Here is a 16,668-nt window from a genome sequence, read left to right on the forward strand (position 1 = left end):
ATCCCAGTGCAATGGCTGAAACCACTTGTACGTCCGCCATGCTTGCCTCTCTGAATAACACTGACATGTGGATGGTCCGCTCTTTGTTTACCGTACATCTGTACAAACCTCCGAGTGGCCAACATGTGGATCCGCCTTTACGAAGGCTAGCCCTAAGTTCTTGTAGGATGGAAACTTCGTTCTACAGGGTACTAGTCTGTAAGCGCGAAGGAGGAATACAAGTCCTGACTGGGTGCTAGCCGTCGGGCCTTACGATAGTATTGAAGGTGTAGGAAAGAGGACCATTAGGGAACAAGCATATTGATAGATACTTGTACTATTTGTGTTGGTAGATACTTGCACTATTACTACATAAGATACATTTATTCAATAATAAATCATTCTGTTTAAAGAAAATTAAAAATAAATCAAAGTAAGTATAATAATTAATTAAATATCGATGTTAGAAAATAAAGCAAATACGATAATCCAGAGATGGGTACAAATTACCTATAGTTGAAACTAATGGATACGATATATTTTTATCAATGGTTCATTCATGAATAAGGGTCGTATCCATGGCAACTTTAACTATTAATTTCATGTACAGCTAATTTTTACCCATCTCTAGGAGAATCTGATATATTTAGATTTAACTAGGGGATACGGTTTTTTTTAAAAGAATATTTAGTATATTTTTATTGAAAGATAAAGATCTCTCCTATAAAGTTAATGTAATGTAGTGAAACGTGAAGTAGAGATGTAGAGATGTATCTTGAGTGACTGCGGAATACATAACTAACAGCTAAGCCAGGCATTGAAGCAACAGAAGCTGGCTGAAATCCAGCGCTCTGACATAACTACGGTAAGGGGGATATGAATGGAGTGGTTTCGCTTTGCCAAACTCATTCATCTCAAGCTATTGTTTCAAAATACTATAATTTCAATATTTATATCTTAATGATAATTATAAATTATTCTTATTGGAAAAAGGGTAATCGTATGAAGTAGATTGTAGGAAGATATTGTAGCGCCTGATAATAAAGGTATCGAAACAGGAGAAGAAAACTGTTTAGTGTTAAATTTTTTAAAAGTTTTATCCCATGTTTCATAGCTTCGTCAGAGTTAAATAAAAAACAAGATACAAACATTGTAATAAGTGACAGAATATTAGAATAAATATATTCTAATCTATAAATATAATAATATAAATATTCTATTATTTATATTCACCTTGTAACACTTACAACTATAGTTGTTCAAGATTTTATTACATTTTTGCCTATTTTATCACTAATAATCTCCAACGATCTACGATCTATATACCAACTTAATGTTAACACCTTGTCTACGATATTTTCAACTCTAATGTTATTATTCCTCATAGTCTTACTACCTACTATTTATATATATATTGTTCTAATTTTCTCTTTGTTAATTATATCACTATTCCTCCCATTTTCCAAAATTTCTTTTCTTATTCGATAATTTTATTTAAATTTTATCAATGTATTTATATAAAAATGTTGTGTCTCTCTCTATACTCTATATATTTTGTATGTAATGTCTTATATATGTACTTCTACAATTGCCTATTATAATATTTGAAAAGAGATAAGATGATTCTGTCAGTTAAGTTATATATATGTATATATAATTAATTATAATATATGTATATCTAACCCTTTCTGAAGGTTAGCAAAGTAGTGAGGAAACCTATACCTGCCGTTTGCCTTCTAGCCTAACTTTTCAGTCTTTTTTCAATCAGGACCTTTTCTTTCTCTTGATCTGTTATTATTATTAACTTCTTAATTTTCCTTTTTACTTGTTATCGCACCTTGCCTCTGCCATATTTACTTCCCGTGTCTCTTTATCACTTACACCTACCTCCTTATAGTACAAGAGCCGGGAAGAAAAAAAGGCTGTTATCTCTTCAAAAACTTAAAAAAAGACATTATATAAAGGCACAACTCTATATCTTAAAAACTACCAACAACACTAGAAAATCTAAAAGAACATTATTTAAAGAGGAGTAAATTTGCTGAAATATTAGCCTTAATATATGTCCAATTGTTTTCGAGATATAGCCATTTAAAAAGCAACATTTCATAAAAATGTACTGAAATATCTGTAGTTAGTGAATCTATTTTGAGAAAATTATATCTCAAGGAAGTATGTGACGTACAGATGTCTTCTATTAGCACTCAAATTAAAGCTAGTTTAATGTACTATCAAGTAGTTTATGATCATTACCTTCGTAGGAACAGTAGTTTTCATCATATTTGCTGAAATTAAATTGATTTATTGTTGTTCGGACAATAAGTTTGATTTATGAAAAACTTTATTTCAGAAACCATTGGACGTACAGATGCACTACTGATCATTCAGTACTTTCTGTACAACATTTTTATGAAAAATTGCTTAAAAAAAGCTAAATTTCGAGAACTATTGAAGGTAAATAGCTCTATTAGGGCTTACAGTTTGGCAAATTTACTCTACTTTAAATGATGTTCTCTTATATTTTCGATTGTTATTGGTAATTTTAAAGATATAGAGCTCCGAATGAAAAATTAATTATATTTAACGTTTTAAAAAAGCTGCCATTTTTTATTCCCCCTACGAATACCAGACTCATCAATTTTGACTGGTAACTATAAATACTTTTTTTGAAGTAATCAAAAATTGGGTTAAATAACTAAATTTTTTCTCCTTTTTGGCTCTTGTACTATTACCATATTTTTTCTATTTTTAATAAGTATTTTTCAACAATTTAATAATCTATAATTATGAGAGATAGTTGACCGTGGATGATGAATGAGGAGAAGTGAGAGTTTCGGCTAGAGTTTTTAGCTTCTTCAGGGCTAAACGTTGGCACATTAAGAATAGGTTAATCGAACTTATTTGTGTTTTTCATTGACCGCACCCCCAACCATCTTCTCCTCATTTAATAATCTAGTTCTTTATTTATCATTCCATAACACCTGGCTGTATTAATTAGTAATTAGTGTTCTATCCACTTCAAAGTTTATTATTTTCTATATAAAAATTATTTGAATACTTTTTATATATATTTATTCTAATATTCTGTCACTTCTTACAATTCTTGTATCTTGTTTTTCATTTAGCCCTACCGAAGCTGTGTAAAGTGGGACGAAACTTTGATTAACATAAAATAGTTTTTCTAATATTCCGTACCTTTGTTAACTACCACTGTACTATCTTCCTACAATATAAATTATTCTTTTATTTATAATCTTTAAATTTCTTCCTTGAGACTGGCAATTTTTTTACTAAATAATTCAAAAATACTATCCAAATTATAGTCTCAAAACATTTATTTCATTTACACGTCCAACGTTTCGGCCAAATCGGCCATCTTCAGGGACGATCTATTACAAAAAGTTTCCATTATTTGTATGATCCTACAATCAATTCAATTATTTAACATTATTATTTATGTAATTATGATAAATAATTTTTTAAATGCTTGAACTGAGTAAAGGTAGGTTACAAGTGAGGTTGTAATAAAAGTGAATAAAGAGTGGTAAAAGAGAAATAATTTGACTGTGATTTTTAATGTATTTTTGACATATTAGGTAATTAAACAAATGTGAGATATACTGATTAACAAAAAATAAGTTTACCTAATGGTTTTAATGTTGTTCATAGATATAAATGTTTTGACCTGGGCAGAATGGCCTGTATGGAGTTTTTTTAAAATGGTTAAATGATATGTCTCATAGTAAATTAAGGTAAGGTAAATTATAAATAATAATGTTAAATAATTGAATTGATTGTAGGATCATACAAATAATGGAAACTTTTTGTAATAGATCGTCCCTGAAGATGGCCGATTTGGCCGAAACGTTGGGCGTGTAAATGAAATAAATGTTTTGAGACTATAATTTGGATAGTATTTTTGAATTATTTAGTAATAAATTATTCTGTTTAAAAAATACCTGCCAAAAAAAAAAAAGTCAGAACACTTTCTCGCTATTTTTAAATTTAGAGGTGTGCCGAGGAAAATACGTTTACGTATGTGATTACAAAATTAGCCAACGAATTCTGATAATATATTTTTTATCAACCTTCGCAATTCCAATAAGCTCTAACTGAATGTGGGACGTAGCAGATTAAATTCACATTCAAAAATGTTCTGAGTAATTTGCAGTGATGCAATATTGGTTTTGGAGCAACTGTATTTGATTGATATTAGTTCAAAAAGGTACAGTCACACCTTAGCCCAGACGATCTGGGAACAATAAGTGAAATTCTCGGGGGTCGTCGCTCGCTAAAGTACCACTTATGGTTAATGGGGTTAATTGGAGACCAACCTATGTTAGTGGAGGAGAACGGCTCAGAACTCAATTATGCTCAAATAAAACTTACAAAAATACTTAGTAATACTTACCTAATAGCTAAGAGCTTAAAATTGTTGATAAATAATCATTAATCACAAACTGTTTTAAAATATATAGTTCTCGAAATAAATAATACACATGAAAAAAAGAAGGCATGGAATATGGAGCAAAAAATATAATGTTTTTACTGGAAGATCGCTGATTGACCGTTCTAATAATAAATGGAAGCAGGTCTGGGGGCGGAATGGAAGAAGGTCCGGGGGCGGAATGGAAGAAGGTCCGGGGGTGGAATGGAAGTTGTCCGAGGGCGGTCAGAGAAAAACTCAAATAGTGATTAAACTATGCATAAAAAAAACATGTTCTCAATAATTTGCCGATACGAATTATTGGTTTTGGAGCAACTATATTTGACTGATATTATTTCAAAAAAGGTATAGTCACATCTTAGTCTAGACAAACTTGTAACATTAAGTGAAATTCAACAAAAAGTTAAAATTTAACTAGTTTAACTGAATCATGTTAAACAGATTCGCTACTTAAGACTCCATTTTAACAAAACACTTACTTGGAATCCACATACAAGACTGAAACGACAAGAAACTCGTAGATTCCGATTGCTACAACACTTACTTGACAAACACTCTAAACTTCCCATTCACTACAAAAAACTATTATACACTATGATTATCAGACCAATTTGAACAAATGGAATTGAGTTCTGGGGCTCTATTAAACCATAAAATTCCTCCCGTATCCAAATCCTTACAATCAAGAATCCTTCCTAAAATCCTTGAGGTTTCTTATTACGTCACAAATGAACTCGTCCATAAAGATCGTAACATCCCTTTCGTTGGAGATTTGACCCCAAAACAGATATGCGTCATTTCATTACAACCTCCTTACCTATTCTAATCCATTAGCTCTTAATCTCTCCTCCTTAGCAATGCCCGATAATCCTTCGAAGCGTCTGAAAAGAAGATGGTCTCAAAACCTTCTAATTTAAATTAATCTTTAGTTGGTTCCTTTTCAAGACTATCAAATGTCCGAAAGTTTCCTTAAATTCACTTATTTTATTTTGCATTTATACAGTTGTAAATTTCAATAAATAAATTTAAAAAAAAGAAGTTTGAAATCAGGCATGAACTTACCTCCTTCAATCCTTTGACTACTGCCGCAGTCGCAAGGGGATATGTCATTTCCACTTATCCTACACCGGATCAAGCAGTCGTCATCCTGGCAACCTTAAAAAAAATATATAAATAAATATTTGTCGATTTTTATAGATAAAATATACTTATAGCAGTCGATTAATCTTAAAACGTGATTATTAAAATAAATTAAATTAATCTGTCTGACGAGTATTTTTTAAGAAGGTTTTTTGGTTCAGATATGATTAATTCAAGAGGTTTGTTGGTTCAGATCTGATTTGTTGAAGAAGTTTTTTGGTTTTCATCCTTTTTTTTCAAGAAGATTTTTGGTTCAGTTCAGAGAAACTTAGATCGCAGCGTAGTGGTTGCTACTGAATGTATTTTATATATTCTCTAAAGGAATTGGAGAGGGAAACTGATAAGACCGGAAAAAGTGGCAAAGCCTTTTATAAACGATAAAATATTTTATAAAATGGTTAAATATAAAATAAAAAAAGATCGTAATGTTTGCAAGTTGTAATGTAGTACAATATTTGCGTTCTCTACGTCCCCTTTTAATAACGATTGTTGTTCTGAGCGCTCAGAAACAAAGATACAAAAAATTAATGATGCCTCTGTGTCCAAAAGGCATCTATCCTTTGTAAAAATTGACTCCCAGAAGCAATTATCTTAACAATAGGCATCGTGATATGATGTCAAACAGGAAAAACAAATATTAACAATACAGTTTCATTTTGGAATTTTATTAACAATTTAAAATAATTGGAATTTCATTCAAAGAAACCAGTGGGTGGCATTATCTGTTATTAAATTTTAGATTATTTCAACAAAATATTGTATTAATTACTTTATAACAGGAACAATAATGAACATCGGCAATGATTATTCATATGATCTAAAAATAATGAACTTGAAAAAAGGCGATGAACATAAATTTGGATATTTTTGGCTTCTTTTGTGTGTTGTAAACGATCATAGTTATTTAACTTATTAGGAAATCTTTGTTTTGTTTTTTTGTATTATGTAAGCAAATGAAGTACTGATGTACTTAAATATTAAATTTAAGAAAATAGCAAAAGAACACACATCAAAGAAGAAAGTGATAATACAAAAAATAATAAACATATTTGTAATGTGTATCAACGTTTCGGCCTTCATCAGTAGTGAACAAAACAAGATAAAATCCTGAAATTTATTTTGTATGCAAACATTTTTATGTGCTTAAAGCTTGAGAAATGAATGAAAGAATAATGTATATCTGTTGAAGCAACATAAAAAAAAGTGGTTTTATTTTATTATTTAATTATTATTATTCTTATGGAAGACTGTTCTAACAATCGAGATGACATTTTAAGCAAAATCATTTTATGAAAAATATGGGTAAATTTTATGTAACAATTCACAATTAACTTTGGTATGTATTTTAATAATAAAATAAATAAATATTTAAACCAAAATACATTTTGAAATAAATCTATTACATGCCTGAACTGAGTTTGTATGGAAGGTTAACAATGGTGTGTTGATAAGAAAGTGATAGTGTTAAGTTGAACTGCAATTAAAATATTTAAAAATTAACTAAATTGTAATAAAATAGGTTAATAGACATAAGCTAAGGTAAGCTTATTAGTGAATTAATATGTTTCCCTATTGTTTTATTGTTTCATAGGATGATTGGATTGGAATAAATGATCTAGGCAGAATATCCTGCAAAAAGTTTTTAAATTATCGAACGACCCTACTAATGCATTACAAACACTACAGACACACATAACACACATTGAAGAATGGTGTTGAAATTTGGGAATCAAAATAAATCCTGACAAATTCCACCAGATCACCTTTACTCTCTACTTGACAAGAGACTTATCGACACACAAGACTAAAACGACAAGAAACTGTTCGTAGATTTCAATTGCTACAACACTTACTTGACAAACGCTCTAAACTTTCCATTCACTAAAAAAAATTATTATACACTATGATGATTGAGCTCTGGGGCTCTATCAAATTCCTCTCGCATCCAATCTTTACAATCCAAAATCCTACGTAAAATCCTTGATGCTCCTTATTACGTCACAAATAAACTCATCCACAAAGACCTTAACATCCCATTCGTTGCAGATTTGGCCCAAAACAGAAATGCGTCTTTTCATTCCAAACCCCTTACCCATCCTAACCTTTGTTCTTAATCTCTCATCCTTAACAAAACCTTCTAATTTAAAAACAAATTTGATCCTTTTTTCTCAACTTTATTGTTTTTAAAACCTTTCAACGTTTCGACCCTCTGGTAATTTTCAAGGATACCTTTACTTTGATGTAATTTTCTCTTATAAAATTCTTAAACAACTTCTTAAATTAAAACAATTCTTAAACTTTCTTTTAAAACTTTAAACAGAACCTACCTTCAGGCTGTTGAAGGTAGGTTCTGTTTAAAGTTTTAAAAGAAAGTTTAAGAATTGTTTTAATTTAAGAAGTTGTTTAAGAATTTTAAAAGAGAAAATTACATCAAAGTAAAGGTATCCTTGAAAATTACCTGAGGGTCGAAACGTTGGAAGGTTTTAAAAACAATAAAGTTGAGAAAAAAAGGATCAAATTTGTTTTTAAATAAACTAAACCACTCTCAAACAAGAATATATTAATAAAAATTAATCTTCTAATTTAAATTAATGCTTGAAGTTCCACCAATGGGTGGTTCCTTCCCAAAATTTTGAAGTGTAAATGAAACATTCTACATATTTACTTATTGCATTTATTATTTTGTACAGTTGTAAATTACATAAAATAAAAAAAATAATCGGATATGAGGTGTAAATCTATATTTAAGATTTGTTAAACTATTATAATAATGTTCTTTGTTAAAACCAATATAAAATAAGAGCTGATATTTGTTATATTGTGCTTGAGGATTGCCGAATCGGCCGAAACATTGGACTTTTAAAAAAATAATAGTGTTGAGACTTAACCTAAATTTAAATAATAAATAAATTAGATTGGTGAAAGATAGTCCGAGTGGCGGTCAATAAACGTATCGAAATAGTAAAAGAAAACTATTTATTGATAACTAACGTTTCGCCCCACTTTGTTATGCTTCATCAGGGCTGAGAGATTTTCTAATAAGGTAAATTATTCTGTTCGAATACAACACACACAAGAAGCCCAAAATATCCTCATTTATGTTAATCGCGTTTTTTTCAAGTTCATTATTGTTAGATCGTATGAATAATTGCTGATGTTCATTATTGTTCATGTTAGAGAGTAATTAATACAATATTTTGAATGAAATAATCTAAAATTTAATAACAGAAATTGGTACCCCCTGGTTTCTTTGAATGAAATTCCAACGAGCTTAAATTGTTAATAAAATTCCAACGAGATTCAAAAATGAAATTGTATAGCAGAACTTTTCAGCTACCAACCTGTTGGCACCCTAGTTTTTGTTACTATTTTTATATCTTTATTGACCGCCTCAAGGATAGTCCTTCTACAATCTACTTCATATGGTCAACTATCTTCTTCCAATATGAATAAATAAATTATTTTATTCATTTGAGTAAATGTAAAAAGTCAACATTTAATGTTTATGATTTTTTTTTATATTAAGAAATGCTTCCTCCGAAACGCTAAGGATAATAAAACAATTTTTTTTCTTCCTAACGATCGTAGTCCCTAACAAAACAAAGGACCCTTTACCATCCAGGATATTGGACCCAAACTATATTCACTTTGTGTATGACACTAAAGGGCTGGGCTAGGCAAGGTAGAGAGGCAAGCCTTTACTATGGTCAGCTTTTTCATCTTCAATAAACTGTGGATATTATTTATATTTTGAAAATTCAAGAACTAATTCCATATTGTTATTATAGTTTTTTATTTTTCTATAATGTCTGATTTTCATGGTTGAATTTTTTTTTCAATGAGTTTCTCGATCGACTATCGCCCATACCATAACATCGCACATAAGAGATGAACCCTTGCAGAGCTGTTGAGATCTAACTGCCTCAGGCTACTAAAGTCCTTAAGGATAATTACTTAAGGCTGGTTCGGACGGCAAAATGTCTAAATAGCCAACCAATATATTTAATTGTAAATTAAAAATAATAATTTGTAAAATAATTAAAAACCAACATTTCATAAAAAAATGTACTGAAGGATCAGTAGTAAGTAAATTTATTTCGAGAAATCTATATCTCAAAAACAGATGTTTATTAACACTCAATTAAAGCTAGTTTAATGTAGTATAAAATAATTTAATTCGTTTATCTTTGTAGGAGAAGTAATAAATTTATATTCATATGCCAATATCATAAAAATTACTACTTCTACAAAAATACGTGTCATATACTAATTTCTAGAAAAGTTAATTTCCTTCATTTTGAGTGCTATGTACGTCACATCGTTCCAGAGATAATTTGTTTTCAAAAATCAAACATTTTATCCGAGCATATAAAAATTAACATTTCGTGAATTTATTTTGTCAGATATTATAAAAACTACAACTCCTATAAAGATAAACGTTATAAGCTATTTTATAGTAAATTTAACTATCTTCAATTTGAGTGCTGGCAGACATCTGTACGCCGAATGGTTTGTGAGAAATGTTTTTTCATAAATCAATCTTATTGTTCGAACAACTATAAATCAGTGTATTTTAGAGCATATCGTAAAAAATAATACTCCTACAAAGACAAATGTAATACAATTCTTTATAGTTCATTAAACTAGCTTTAATTTGAGTGCTAATAGACATCTTTACCTCGAATGGTTGTTGAAATATAGATTTTTCAAAATAAATTCACTAACTACTGATCTTTCAGTACATTTTTTATGAACTGTTACTTTTTAAAAATCTTACTTTAATGAAAATTATGTATAATTACTAGTCAAAATTGAGCGTCTGCTATGTGTAGCTAGGGGGAATAAAAAATGACCGTTCATGGGTTGTAGCTATACAAAGTTTAATTTATTTTTGTAATAAATAATTTCTTCCCGCTATTGTGTATAATGGCGTTTAGTTTTTGCCTATTTTTAATATTTCCTTTAATATTCTAACATTATTTCCTTTAAAATTTTTTCAAATGTAGCAAACTCTAACTGTGAATCCCCACTATATGACTTCCTGTCAACAGTTCACTTCCAGTCCGTTAAGTACTTTTCCTATCTCGTTCATTATCTTCGTTTGCTCTTATCCCCCTTTTCCCGTCTTTTAGATTGTATTTTTTTTTTTTATTTGTTTTTTTTTTCCGTTTCCATTAATTGTCTAACACCTTTTAGTATTCTTATTTAATTTTTACGTTTCACTGTTCCGACTATTACTCATACACCCACAGACCCCGCATATTTTTGTATGTTTCTCTGCAACTCGCTTTCTTTTTTTTTTTTTTTTTGAAGTAATAAAGTAAAATATGCCTATAATGCACGATATCACCTATTTTTACGATAACCCCTAACCATCTTCTCAGCTGGATTACAAACACAATACTGACCTAATCTTAACAAGTGTCAACAGACATAACTGTTTACATATTACAAATAGGATAAATAATCCTCTGTTAAGATTAATTGCATCAGAAAAATATGACGTATTATAAACAAAACATTTTTTTATTTTTTTTTATTGTATTTATTTGTTGATATTTAAACTGTATAAAAAAATACAACCAGTAAATTTGATCATAATGACATATGATATGATACAGGAAGCAGAGAAACTACCCAGTAGTAGAACTCTAAAACAGTTTACAATATAAGGTCACGAGGCCATCTTCTTTTCAGGCGCCTTGGAGGATTGCCAGGAATGGAAGAGGAAGCAAGGTTAGAAACGAGTGGGTTTGGGTGGTTAGGGAGTTTATTATGGAAGGAATAATATCGGGTTTGGGCATATCGGTTACATAAGGAACATTTAGGTCTTTTTGGATGGTTTTATTAGTAACAAAATAAGGAGCATTGAGGATTTTACGAAGGATTTTGGATTGTAAAGATTGGATACGAGAGGAATTCGAAGATTTAGTGGAGCCCCAAAGCTCAACTCCGTATATCCAGATGGGCCTTATTATTGTCATGTAGATCAGTCTTTTGTAATATGTTAGAAGTTTGGACCGTTTGTCTAGTAAGTGGTGTTACTAGAAAAACGGTTCAAACTTCTAACATATTACAAAACACTGATCTACATGACTGTAATAAGGCCAATCTGGACATATGGAGTTGAGCTTTGGGGTTCCACTAAACCTTCGAATTCCTCTCGTATTCAATCCTTACAATCCAAAATCCTTCGTAAAATCCTCAATGCTCCTTACTTTGCCACAAATAAAATCATATATAAAGACATTAATATTCCCTATGTAACCGATCTAGCCCGAACCAGACATCACTCCTTCCATTACAAACTCCCTAACCACTCAGACCACCTAGTTTCTAACCTTGCTTCCTCTTCCATTCCTGACAATCCTCCGAGGTGCCTGAAAAAACGATGGCCACGAGACCTGCTAATGTAAAACGTCATTAGAGTGCTACCAATGGGTAGTTTCTCTACACGCCTGTAATACTCCAATTTAACCGAGATCAGATTTACTAAATGTATTATAATGTACAGTTGTAATTAGCAATAAATAAATATTAAAAAAAAAAGTTTCACTGTACATCTTTTTAATTTTTCATTTACTTTGTTCATTTATACTTACATTATTTGGATATTTGTATCTTTTTTTAGCCCTGATGTAGCCCTGCAACGTGGGACTAAACGTCGGCCCAATGTAGATCGTTTCATCACAATTTTCTTTTAACGCACCCAGACCATTTTCCTTTTTTACTTTAAGTATAATTTTTTTTTTATATTTATTTATTTTTTTTTCTTCCTTCTATTTCTTATTTTGTTATCATTTAATTTATATATTTGTAAATATGGTGTGAATGAGCTCTATCATCTATATTAACATTGCAAATAAGACAGAACACAATATTATAAAATTAAAAAATGTTGGATATCGCCGCTGTTGTTGTGATATATTTATTCTTAAGCTGTAAACATTTTCTGTTGATGGTTATGAATTGTGTTAAGTTATATACATACAGGTCAAGGGTGGACACAGATTATATCGTAAATACTCGAGCTCACAAAGGCTAGAACCAATACAGGTGCAATCTGCTATCTACTGGGTCTAGTTCTCCTATTGTCTCTACCTTCTATCTCGGATAGTTAACTACCCCACCACGGGCCTATCTTAATATCATCTCGGCAGTTGCAAGAGGAACAGTGCAATTAAAAAAATTAAAATGGAGCAACCTTCAAAGCAGAATAAATAGAAGACGAAGTTGGTTTGAATTTAGGTAATGAGATTAAATTAGTCTTATATGTTTCGAAAGAGCTATCAATTTATTTTTAACAAATTTTTATTTTTCTGTTACCATAAAAATTTTTATTTCAAAATTTCTCGAGGGGCGAATAATGAATATAAACCTTGTATATGCCGAGGAAATCAATAGTTTAACTAAATATAAATCTTGTATATGCCGAGGAAATCAATAGTTTAACTAAATATAAACCTTGTATATGCCAAGGAAATCAATAGTTTAACTAAAATAAACCTCGTATCTGAGGAAATCAATAGTTTAACTAAATATAAACCTAGTATATGCCGAGAATACAATAGTTTAACTAAATATTGTATATATATAAACAAGGCCTTGTAGATTTCAATGGGATAAGGAAAGATCAGGATCTCTCGGCTAATCCTTATTTTCCAGTCCCTAAACTGTTGCCTGTATTTTTACTATTTTTTCTTTTATTTAATTATCAAATTCTTTCATAGTTCATATTCATCTATATTTCAATAATGATTTTTTCATTTTCAGCAGTCTTTTCTTTAACATTGTGGTTTGTGAAGGCATCAAATGATTGAAGTTATTTGAAACGATGGAGACATTGATTTGTTTTTTATTACATCGTCCCCAATATTATATATACGACAGAATGACGGACCCATCTAAGTGTGGTAAATGATGTTTTAAGCGGGAAAGAAAGTTGATATATTAAATAAAAATATAAATAACCTAAAAATTACTCTACCAATCTACACCTGGTCCAGGACACTATAAACTGCACCAAATGGCATATACCAGATCTAACCAAACGTATTAGAACTGAAGATACAAAACAGAACTTTTGAAAAGGTTATATTTATTTGAAACTAATATTTCGCCATTATAACGGCATTATACCTAAATTTTATTAATGGGGTAAAAAGCGGAGACATACAGCTTTCCAACGGATTTTTAACGTTGAAATTGGATAAAATGGACGTTCCAATAAAAAAAAATTCTAATTATTAATTTCTTTCAAAAATAGTATTTGAGGGTTTCATACGACGCTAAAACTAATATAATTATGAGAGATAGTTGACCGTGGATGATAAATGAGGAGAAGATGGTTGGGGGTGCGGTCAATGAAACACAAATAAGTATGACTAACTTATTTTAATGTGCCGACGTTTCGGCTAGAGTTTCTAGCCTTCTTCAGGGCTAAAAACAAAACAAGATAACAACCACAGTAAGTATAGAAAAATAAAAAAGAAAGTATAAACAAAATAATTTTACACATACAATGAATAGTTTTACAAGATAGAATTAATAAAATTAAGTGATGAGAGAAGCGGGAAATAAAATGTAGACATAGGTAATTGAAAAAGTGGGTACAATAACTTAATTAAGAAAATGAAATAAAATTAAAGTTATATAATGTAAAGAAGTATGAACATATTAGTTATTATTAATTTAAAATTTAAATATGGAAAGAAAATGAAAATTGAGAGGAAGAAAATATATGTAACAATAATAGATGATAAAGAGGCAAATTATAAGTATAGTGTACAAAACTTATAACGCGGGCAGGAAAAAGGATAAAAGTGGAGTAAATAAGGGGAAAGAGTAAAATAAGATAAAAGTAAAATAAGGGGAAAGAGTAAAATAAAGAAAGGGGAAAGAAAACAAAAAAGAAGAATGAAAAACCAACCTGCTCGCTGAAAAGTTGAGCGCCTAATGGTCAGTCGCAGCGCAAAAATGGTCAAACATAGAACTAAAAAACTAATATAATTAGTTTCTCTAAAAAAATAAATTTTTTTTTGATCTACTTTAATAAAATCCTCATTGATTTTTTTTTTCTTCTTTTTTTGGAAAGGAAACTAATTATATTAGTTTTAGCGTTGTATGAAACTATTTTTCATGATATTTGTTAAAATAAATTGATTTATAGTTGTTCGGACAATAAGTTTGATTTATAAAAAAACTTCATTTCAGAAACCATTGGACGTACAAATGTTTGCCAGCGCTCAAATTAAAGCTAGTTAAATTTACTACAAAATAGATTATTACGTTTATCTTTGTAGGAGTAGTAGTTTTTGTTATTGTCAACAATGACAATATGTTAATTTATAGTTGTTCGTATAAAATATTGGATTTTTGAAAAAATATATCTCTAGATCCATAAAACGCACATATGTCGGCCAAAGTTTTATTAAATAATAAATCATTTCATAGAATTAATCATATATATTTTTTATTTTTTCAGAAAGAGATAAATCGATTTGCATTAATCAACTATTAAAAAAATATATATTTTTTGAGATACGTACCAAAAATGTTTAATTTTGTTAATATTTGTTTTTCATAACAAAAATCGGGCCAGCCTATATTATTACCGTGAATATTCTACACAATTAACAAAAAGACTCATCAAAATTCGGTGAATGAATAAAGGATGCATGAATAACGAACAAACAAATATCAATTTTTGTATATATTTAAAATGAGTAGGTGTGTGTGTGCGTAAATAAAGTCTTATATATAATTGGATCATTTAAATAAACATGACGAATATAGTCAATCTGGATCCAAGTATATAAAAATATTCTTCATGTGCATTTAACCTTTTCAATATGACATCAAGACCGAATCCAATAAAAGACTTTTATAAAATACTATACAAGTTAAGATTTAGGGAAAAAGTTGCCCAACCACAAGAGAAGAAGTACCCACTTTCCCCCTCACGAAAAGATGATTTGAGGAAACTCGGGAACTTTTACGGTGAGTGGTAAACTTTCTAAAAGAAGTTGCTATCATGAGATAGGATGCCTCCTTCCAAAGAGATAAAGAAAGTAATCGTCAAATTTTCTAAATTTAGTAAAAAAAAAAAAATTAAATCAACATAAATCCCATATAAAAATATAATCGACAATCAATTTACACAATAATATTATGTTATAATATATTTTAGTATGCTATGTTAGTATTTTATCAAATTAATATTAATAATTTATTAAACAAGATATTATATTTAATATCATTATTGTTTTTTTTTCTAATTGAAGATATTAACAGATTATTAAGACAACTATAATAAATGTCCCTATTTCAGATCAAACTAAAACTGAAGAGTTTCAAAAACAAGGATGGATCTGCAAAGCCATATGTTATAGTGGTATAGAAATAAAGTAGTTGGATGTATGCTAATAACTATAACTATAACTATAACTATATATATATTAAGCAATCTGAAATCTTCGAAAAATACAAATAAAATCTGGTGCACTTAACCTCAAATATAAATTTAGCCCAAATGTGATTATCTGTACCCCAATTGTACCTCTTATATAATAACAATTAATTTAGACCCACATCTGCACTATATTTATTTTTATTATCTATATGCTTTTATTGTTATTATCTATTGTATTAAATAATTAGTTGCCTTCTCTAAGCATCATTGTAGTTATTGTATTTATACTTTATTTGTTTTTTTGTTTCTATTATCTTTTCTTCTAATATTCTTAGTATAGTACTATAACACATTCCAATGTTAACACCACATTACATACAACATGCAGTTTCTCATGGAGCATATATAATTTTTAAATAAACTCCATCATAACATTAAAAATATATTGAACAGATAATAACAGCCTTCCAATATAGTTGTTTTTATACCCTTTTTTGTCCAATGTTGTTTATTCTGTTTTTAAAAAATTTGAGTTTTTTTTTAATTTTTTTAATCTCACATTTATTTTATTCATTTACAATCATCTCAAACATGTTATTGATATTTTATACATATTTATTATTATTAATACCGCATACTTACTTATTGTATTATTATTTTTTACAGTTGTAAATTACATTAAATAATTTAA

The 16,668-nt window shown here is 29.3% G+C and overlaps 1 protein-coding gene across 1 annotated transcript in view; it reads right to left on the minus strand.

Annotated features, from left to right (window-relative positions):
- LOC106679071 (uncharacterized) overlaps window positions 1-16,668 on the minus strand; it is a gene marked incomplete in the record, with an annotated part of 102,149 nt that overhangs the window by 42,984 nt on the left and 42,497 nt on the right. The window contains 1 exon segment of the mRNA XM_024360786.2: window positions 5,489-5,581. Coding sequence (XP_024216554.2) covers window positions 5,489-5,581 — 93 coding nt within the window.

This window comes from Halyomorpha halys, unplaced genomic scaffold (genome assembly GCF_000696795.3).
Source record: "Halyomorpha halys isolate HHAL.00 unplaced genomic scaffold, Hhal_1.1 Scaffold175.1, whole genome shotgun sequence".
Classification (NCBI taxonomy): Eukaryota; Metazoa; Arthropoda; class Insecta; order Hemiptera; family Pentatomidae; genus Halyomorpha; species Halyomorpha halys.